This window comes from Leptonychotes weddellii, chromosome 3 (genome assembly GCF_054177405.1).
Source record: "Leptonychotes weddellii isolate Sample4059 chromosome 3, ASM5417740v2, whole genome shotgun sequence".
Lineage (NCBI taxonomy): Eukaryota > Metazoa > Chordata > Mammalia > Carnivora > Phocidae > Leptonychotes > Leptonychotes weddellii.
Window position 1 is genome coordinate 126,676,050 of NC_138371.1, and position 9,146 is coordinate 126,685,195.

A 9,146-nucleotide genomic window follows, 5' to 3' on the forward strand; every position below is an offset into this window, starting at 1 on the left:
ATTAACACAGTGTTGTTGGAATTTAAGTGTGGTTTGCACAACTTCTGGAAAAAATCAGAATATTTTCAAGGGAGTTTAGATGACAGAATCTGGGTAAGTTTGTAAGTTTTTTTTTTTTTCTTTCTAAACATAAGAAAGAATTCCTTAGTAGTATTTATTCCTAATTGTTCCTTTTTTAGTTTGTAAATAATAAATAGGAATTTCTGATCGTGAAATGGGGATTATCCTTTTCAACACTGACAATTTGTCAAGTGTCCCTTAGAATCAACTGATTCTAGTTGGTGCTTATAGAAAATACTTCTGGTAGATCAGCTCATTGCCCTCCAGCAGCATGTAACATTTTAGAAATAAAATCTGTTTTTTTGTTTTTTTTTAAATTTTTAAAAAAATTTTTATTTATTTATTATTTGACAGAGACAGTGGGAGAGGGAACACAAGCAGGTGGAGTGGGAGAGGGAGAAGCAGGCTTCCGGCTGAGCAGGGAGCCCGATGTGGGGCTCCATCCCAGGACCCTGGGATCATGACCTGAGCTGAAGGCAGACGCTTAACAACTGAGCCACCCAGACGCCCCTAAAATCTGTTTTTCATCTAAAAATTATACTTGGTCATTTTGGAAAATCTAATGATTAAGAAGAATGAAAGAAGAAAACTGTTATAATACTACAAAAGATGGTTTCGTTTTTTAATCTTTTTTTCTCCTGCACAGCTTAACTATAGAAGTACTTATCTATATATTTTTTAAGTCTCAGAAACAATAATTCTACATGATTTTATTTTCAGACAGCTCTCCTTCTGTAACAGTGAATTTTTTTTTAAAGCTTCCCTTTTTTATGTCAATGAAATAGAAAATATAGAGAAAATGAGTGGGTATCTTTTCTGGATCATAGGCTCCTTTGCATGAATCTTTGTGAGTCGAAGCTATAATCTTTGAGGTGGTCAGAGTGGATACTTGAGGTTATTAAAAGCGTGATAACTGGGCCAGCCATCCCCAAAGCATCTTTTAGGTCCCTTAAATGTGAGTGTGGCAGAGAGGCTATAGATATGGGACTGGTTGGTAGTGGAAAGATAGTATCTATTGAATTTTCTTCTATACGTCTCCATCTAAAATCTTAAAGTGTGACTATAACACTATTAAAGTGGGACATTGGCCAAAAGAATCAATACCAGACAATATTAAAACATAATGCTGTTACCAACTTCTTAGCACTCATGTACTGTTTATGAACATCTTTGTCCTAATTCTCCTATGTTTTCATATTGCTTTGTTCATCAAAACACAGTTGGTGACATAGTTATTATACCTTGACTCATTAACACTGTTGCCCACAAGCTTCGTTAATCAAAGACCTGACGATGCTAGGTCTACTGTATGAATACAGCAAGCCAGGACAAGAGGACATCCTATAGAATTCCAGGAAGCCATACACAGTTGAGGGCCTCATAGCTAATGAAAAAAGTAACTGAAAGAAGTAATTACTCTCATCCCTTTCTTGGAAATTCCACCTGCATGATATGATACTTAGAAGCCCCTAGACTTTGAAGTTTATAGCAGTTTTCAAATTATTATTACAGTAAGCTCTCCCATGTCTAAATAGCTTAGAGACTCTTCTCTTTTCCTTGGGTGAATGTCCTTGATACCAGGGAGGGACTAAGGGCTCAGCCACTCCTCTCCAATTCCAGGACACAATGTGTGCAGCCTTCTGGGAAATGGTTAAGAAAGGAAATTTTATTTTGGATTCCGCAGCAGTAGCAGAGAAATAGGGAGAAACACCTCCGGAGCAGAAGTTGCAAGATGGAGTGTATTCATTGTGGTGCTTCAGGTAGGGTGCTGGAGGTTCTTTAATGAGCCCACTATAGCTTCCAAAGCTGCTGTGTCCCAGAGGCCTTTGCTTTCCATTTGAGGGACATGCATCATTGCCACTTGATGCAGTTATCTAAATTTTCAGTTATCAGAATTACTTTAGAAACACATCAATATCTAACACTGGGATATGGGTTAATTAATTACATATCCATAAGCAGCCTTGAGAAAAATCTTACTCTGGCAGACTATATCATGGCATGAGAGGTTCTTAGTATATTGCTAAGTGATAAAAATCAGTTACAAATCAATGTATGGATCATTCCAAGTGGTTTATATATATGTTGTATTCACAATTTGTATGTTAGGGGAAAATAAGTAAGGATATAGGTCAGAATATTCAGAGTGATTATTTCTAGATGGTGTAACTACAGGTGATTTTTGTTTTCTTCTCTGTGCATCTCAAAAATTTCCACAAAATATACCTGTATTATTTTAATAATTAAACTACAATAAATATTAATTTTAAAATTACCTAAGAGAAACTCTGATGAAATTCACATTGGTTGGGGAATACCTAACCATTTCCAACTATACAGGAAAATGAAAAGTAGTAACAAATAGTAACCAGTAACAGATGATGGAACTTTATTGAATCGCCTTCTTTTGCTTTACATGAGGAAATTTCCACATTTAATTTCCAGACCATATTGTCTTACAGTTTCCTATTCCAAGGGCTGATCATATTTGCATAACTATTAAATTAAGAGTCAAGAAATAATTCAAGTTCTAAACCAGGCAGCCATGTTGAATTTGCACCCACAGGGAGTGGCAATGATGAGTCTCTTCAGATGTGGAAGAGGCCCTTAGAAATCATCTCGTACAACCACCTTCTTTTTTTTTTTACAGATAAGAATGTGCAGTCACATGTTGAGAAGTTACGTTATTTCCTTAAGGTAGCAAGTGGAAAGTCTAGAACTCAGTGCTAGTTTCCTTCTTTCCCAGGTTGGTGACCTTCATATGCCACCACTAAGTTTAATGGGAAAAAGAAAACTCCTCAAATGCCTTAAGGGGCATCATAAGAGTCAGTTATCAAATAAAATCAATGTCTGCGATGTGCATGGCACCATGATGCTATTTGGGAGGCAAAGGTAGATTGGAGAGCTTATTACCTTAAAATGTTATTCTGGACAAAGCTGACTGGGGCTTATGTTTAGTCTTCCCATTATTTTCTGTATTTTCTACTAACTAGAAAGAGATTGGCTTCAACATAGGCAGTGCATCCAGCAAACTGTTCTTAAACCCATTCCAACAGAAATGCCAGCTTTTAAAAATATTCAGGAAATTGGCACCGTCTCTTTTCTAGTTGAGTGATATTTATTTCCTCAAAAGCAATCTGTTCTGTGGCTTCAGGCAAGAAGAAGAAATGCTTTGAAGAGGTGAAGTACGTTGGGGAGGGAGCTGTGCCCTGTCTTGCATTTCCTTTGGTGAACCACACATACTGTCCCAATTCCTGTTTTCCATTCCCAAACTCTCCAAACAAGTGAAGAGAAAAATCGAGGTAATTCTCAAAACACAGGCACAGACTTGATCGTTGATCTAGAATGATCTGAGCTACAATATTAGCCCTTTTATTTCCCATCTCATCCCATATTTCCTTTGCATCCCCAGGGGCTGGAAGAGCCAACGAGAAGATCGCCAGTTTATTGACTCTCTATCTAATTTCAGACTTACTGAAGTGCTGTCCCAGCTTCCTTGTTCCTGGGGCTTTTTTTTTTTTTTCTTTTTTTATGAGATGTACTGCTCAATAAATCTCAAAGTCTGAGGGACAGCATCTACAATAGTATCAACCCTAATGAGATGCACAGACTCAGGGACGTTTTGATCCAGAAGAGATCTTACAAGTAATATGTCCTCTCCCTCTCCATCCCATGTTTTAATTTAATGAGAAAAATGTGGGGTTTTTTTTAACCCCCAACAATAATTAGTTGAAATACCAAATAAATTCTGCAAGTTTATATCGGGTAGTTTTTGTCATTATAAGTTTTCAGGTACAACGTAAGTGACAATTTGGCAAATCTTGTGGAGGTAGGATAAGATTTTATTCTTCTTTTAGTGATTTATCAGTTTTTAAAGAATTGTCTCCACCTGCCATACCAGACTTTTGTAGTATAGTTTGTATTATCTGAGTATCCTAAAGCCATCCATTTGTCTATCTTTATTAGCTCTTTGCCTCTGTGAATTATCTCAAGCAATGTCATAGTACAAAGCAGTGATAAAATGAATATTCATTGAATTTTTATGATGTATTTGGGATCATGGTATTTGTCTTGCAGTGCCAGATTAAGGGGAAGAATTAGCAAAGTCCTTTTTAAGACTAATTGAGACTCAGTCTTTGATCTGAGAGTGTTGCTTATCTACTCTGAAGAATTGTCGTAGTACATGATCAGAGTTCTCCTTTTCCTGGAATAGACCTGGGTCATGGGTCCATACAGTGTCTGCTCCCAGTACCCTTGGCAGTTAGAGCCTAAGTGAGCAGATATTCTCTGACATAAAGAACTGTGAGAGCAGAGATTATCTGAGAAGAGGTTGTATAAATCTGTCCATCTTAATTCTGTCTTATCCCTGGTTTATGTTTTGTTTCAAGCAAATAAGAGTGGAAACATGATGACATGGGAGGATCTTGCACCTCATATGCTCCTTAAAGACTAGTTTGAGATCCTTTCCTTTCTGAATGGCCAGCATATGATATTGTACATAGTAGGTGAACAAGAATGTGTGGAATGATGGGATAGGAAATTCAAACTAGGAAGAACTAATTTCTAATCTGTTAAAGGATTTTTTTTTTTCAGTTTAGGACGCCCCCCCCAAAAAAACCCCCCACAACTAGTATCTATTTAATCCTCATAGTACTGACCATGTTTTTCAGATGAGGACCCTGAGGTCTAATGGAGGTTTACTAACTTGCTCCAAATCTCGTAAGAGGAATGTGGTTTTAAAGTCCCTTCTTGCTCTCTGTCCTACCCCCTTTGCCTCCCTCCTGTGTATAATCTATGCACGACTCTCTGAAGTTGACAGGAGCAGGGACACAAAAGAATGTGGCCATTGTTCTTCTCAGGACTACTTCTCCCCAGAAACTGTATCCTGGATGGGGCGTCTGGGTGGCTCAGTCAGTTAAACGTCTGCCTTCAGCTCAGGTCATGATCCCAGGCTCCTAGGTCGGCAGGGAGCCTGCATCTCCCTCTGCCTCTGCCTTGGCCTGCCACTCCCCCTGCTTGTGCTCTCTCTCTTACTCTCTGTCAAATAAATAAATAAAATCTTAAGAAAAAAAAAAAAAAAGAATATCCTGGAGTCCCCAAACCACCACACATGTTGGTTCCTTTTCCCTCCTCTGCGGAATCCTGCTTCCATAATTCTACAACAAAGACTCTATGTGTTACTTTTTAGAACAGGAAGAATGACATGTCCTTTCAGGTCATTAAAAGATGGGGGACTATGGCAAGGTGAGGGATGAAGCTAAAAGGAGGAATAGCAAAGAAATTAGGTAATATTTGAAACCTTTCCCCCTAGAACTAGGTTGAAATTAACGCAGATGGAAAATGTATCTTGATTTTTTTTTTAGTGATTGAAAATTGTTGGGTCTTTGGGCTTTTTAAATAGAAATTAAAACTTAAATTGGACTCTTTGCCCCTTAAATACAACATTTATGACTTTAGGAATGTTATAATTGATGCCAGATCATCAGTACCACGTTAACAGAGCACGTTATATAAAACTATCCATGGCGCCTTCTCTCTCATGTTCAATAAAGAGCTAGCAAACAAGAGAGCTAGTTTCTTAGAGGAATTCTTTTAACCTTTCAGAAACAAAATATTTCATGCTAATTCCTGTTTAATTGGAGGGAAGTCATTTCTTTAAAATCATTGAATATGAGTTTGAAGTCTGTTCCATCCCTGACCTCTTTAATTCAATCAAGGTCACCTCATAAACTTGCCCAAACAGCTCTATTTCTCAATTAGAAAAAGGGGTAGAGCTGTTTAAAAGCATTTAGTGTTTGATTAATAGTGCTTAACTGGGGCTTCAGCACTCGCAGAGGGTTTTTAAGGAGTTGCTAGTAAGAATAAAACATTGCTACCTGAAAAATTACACTCATCAAAAACCAAAAACAAATCATTTTAATGAGCAAAGCAAAAACTGCTTTTCGTGGGGATATAAGAAAAATTATCATACTCAATACACAGAGGGTTTTAATATCTGAACAACTCTCTCCCAGGGAAAAATTGCTATAATTTAGCCATCTAGGCATTTTTAAAAATATGTGCACTTTTCCCTGCCCAAGGACTCGGGGAAGATGAATGCGAAGTTTGTCGAAACAGGATTTTGTAGCACTCAAGCTCTGGGGATGAAAAAAGTAGTGAGAAGATGCGTCCATTTGAAGAATGTGAACTGGAACCATCTGAATGGATGAGAAATCAAGAGTTCTGAAAACAAATTTTTGGAAGGCCTCCTTCCACATTTCCTTCTTACTTCCTGGGCCTAAGGAAGGCCAAGCTCACCTTGATGCTCTTTGGATGAGAGGGTCATTTGGGTGGTAAAATCACCAGAAAGGCTCTGAGGAAATGGATACATGAGTGAGAATTGGAGTCCCTGGAAGAGACTGAATATAGTAAAGTTTGGAGACACAGAATATAGTAAAGAATAACTTGGAACCAGATGAGGTTAGAGGCCCCTGGAGGTATCTGAGTTTTATTTCTGGTGTGGCTTGGCAAACGATGGGTCTCTTCCGAGCCTCAGCCTTCTCAGTAGTAACATAAGGCTCATCCTAAGAGAGTTCACTTGAGGTTGTAAGAAATAACCAAGTAAGGGATTCCATGGCATTTTGCAAATACCTGGTACCGTGGCCATGTGGAGAATGGACACTGGTGAGCAATAACAGAAGGTGTAAATGAGTGGTTCACAGCCCTGCCTCCACATGACAAAGAGCGGGGAAGCTTTCCTAGCAATGCCTGGGAGTTCAGTCCCACTCACGTAAGTTATAAATTACTGCTCAGGTATTTCTGCTGCACAGAGGCTTGGTATGTAACATGAGGATTGATGTCTGTTAATAATACATAAGAAAGAAAGGGAAAAAAGCAGGTTGAGGTAAGGTAATAAAATATGAAAAGACAATAAAAATGAAGTAAAAGATAAAAATGTTTAGTGGCAAGGAAGTGACTGACATAGGCAATGCTAAAGGACCGAAAAAAGAAGAAATGAATGGGAGCTCAATTATTAGTTTAAGTATGGTGTGCATGACACGGGCGGACAACCCCCTCCTCACATCTGTGTGACGAACATGCGACGTATCCTTCGGCTAGTGGGAAAAAGGCTAGTTGGGAGGAAGGAAAAAAAAGTGAAGGTAGTCTGATGCAGAAAAATGTGATGAAGGCCAAGAACAGAGTCTTGGCTTTTCTCAGACTCTAAGAGAATAGCCAGGGACTGTTTTCTCATCCATCAGGGGTGAGACAAGGAAGCAGTGATGCCTGGCCCCGTGCCAAAGAGAAAAGCCTCTGAGGATCCAGCGATGGGTCTGGGGAGAGCACGCACACAGGATGGGCCCCCTCTCCTCAGGGGGAAGCTGGTCTGAGGGCCATGGTCAGGGGTCGTTAGTTCCCACAGAGCACAGAGGTCGAGCTGGGCCTCTCCTGGGTGCAAGCCACAGACCGGCTGCAGCTGGAACTTTCTCCAGAAATATGGCTGCAAAGAAAAGTAGTACACAACAACATCCAGTAGATCAGAAAAATGTGTTTTGGAGACACTGCCTGGAGGATTTATGAAAGCATTCAGTCACACTATCATCACGGGAGAGGCAGTAAGTAGCATTCAGAGAGGAGCAGGTAGATAGATTCATGAAATGTGAGAAGGCAAGGCAGGTGGCAGAGAGGCCTAGACGGCCATGTTGGATGGTCAGAGCTAGACAGGGAAAGGTCCTTTTAAGAACAGAAAAGCTGTTAGAGAAGGCAGGGGTCAAAAAAATAAAAGTATAAGACTGGAAAAAAGTTAAGAAGAAAGCATGAAGAAATGGGGATTTGGTCCCTAAAAAGCCAGGGAGGTGGTTCTAAAACTTTGGTAGGCACTCCACCCACCCTAGAAAGTGGCTGAAGTGCACATCCTCAGGGCCCATTCCAGACGCTCAAATTCAGAGGGTTTGGGATGGGTCCAAGAATTCTCATTTAAGAGCTACCAAAGTGGGACAAAGGAAGGCTGCGTGTGGAACAAACTTCTGAGGCATATTGGCCTTAGTTATTCATAGGCAGTGTCATTCTGCCATGGTGATGTATTTAGAGAGGATGGGATTCTTTCTGTCCTAATATCAGGCACAAATACGTGGGTATAAATGAATCTCAATGCCAGTGACCAGGATGGTGGAGAAGGACGTACCAGCACCAGCCTCCACTTCCCCCCAAGCTTAAGAGCTATGTGTTGGTTCTCTCGTAGTAGACCGGATAAAGTTTATACAAGGCATAAAAACTGAGGGGAGAAAAAAGTGTTTCTTTACAACTCATCTTTGTTATCCCAAGTATTTTTATGAAAATAAAAACTCTGTGGGAAAAGTTGCTATTCTTTGCCCAAGATGTTGCCTAGATCTGAGAACATTGTTTAGGTTCGGGCTGACCTGCATTTCACATTTCAGAGTGTGGGTATGTTTTATGTGGTTGTGTGTTTGTGTGTCTGGGGGAGAGGCTGTTAGTAGGAGCAGGAAATCATCGCTTCTCGAGAGGAAGGTTTCTTGAAGAAAATTAGAAATGACCATTTGTTAAAAGGGAAAGGAATCCGCATGTTGGTGGAGAAAAGGTGGTGACGGTCCCCACACGGTAATTGCTGCAAGGGAAGGGTTGCTGTTTAAAATTTCTCTCTTTGGACAAGACCAATTGCTAGTTAGGGTGAAGTTGCACAGAACAAAACCCAGTGGTACAGTACTGTCCCCAAGGGAGGCACTCTGTCTGAAAGGGTGGCGGCCACGGCCAAGGGAGGGGTGGCTACCCCCAGACACCTGTGTCGTTGTGTGATTTATCTTGGTCTGAGTCTGACTGCTCTAAAAAAGAATCTTTAAAGCCTTCAGAAGGTGGGTCTCTTGGGTGGTGCAATCAGTTCAGCATCCGACTCCTGGTTTCGGCTCAGGTCATGATCTCGGGGTCCTGGGATTGAGCCCCACGTCAGGCTCCACACTCAGCATGGGATCTGCTTGAGATTCTCTCTCCCTCTCCCTCTGCCCCTCCCACTCGTGCTATTTCTCTCTCTCTCTCTCAAATAAATAAATAAAATCTTAACAAAAATAATAATAAAAGCCTTTAAGAGGGGCGGG

General features: G+C 40.2%; 1 protein-coding gene across 1 annotated transcript in view; it reads left to right on the plus strand.

Moving 5' to 3' along the window:
- Positions 1-5,118, plus strand: part of LOC102735251 (ecto-NOX disulfide-thiol exchanger 1) — a 423,233-nt gene extending 418,115 nt beyond the window's left edge. The window contains exons 13-14 of the mRNA XM_081814956.1: positions 3,215-3,362; positions 3,473-5,118. Coding sequence (XP_081671082.1) covers positions 3,215-3,348 — 134 coding nt within the window. The 3' untranslated portion in view covers positions 3,349-3,362; positions 3,473-5,118. The remainder of the gene's footprint in view (positions 1-3,214; positions 3,363-3,472) is intronic.
- Positions 5,119-9,146: the final 4,028 nt, after the last annotated feature.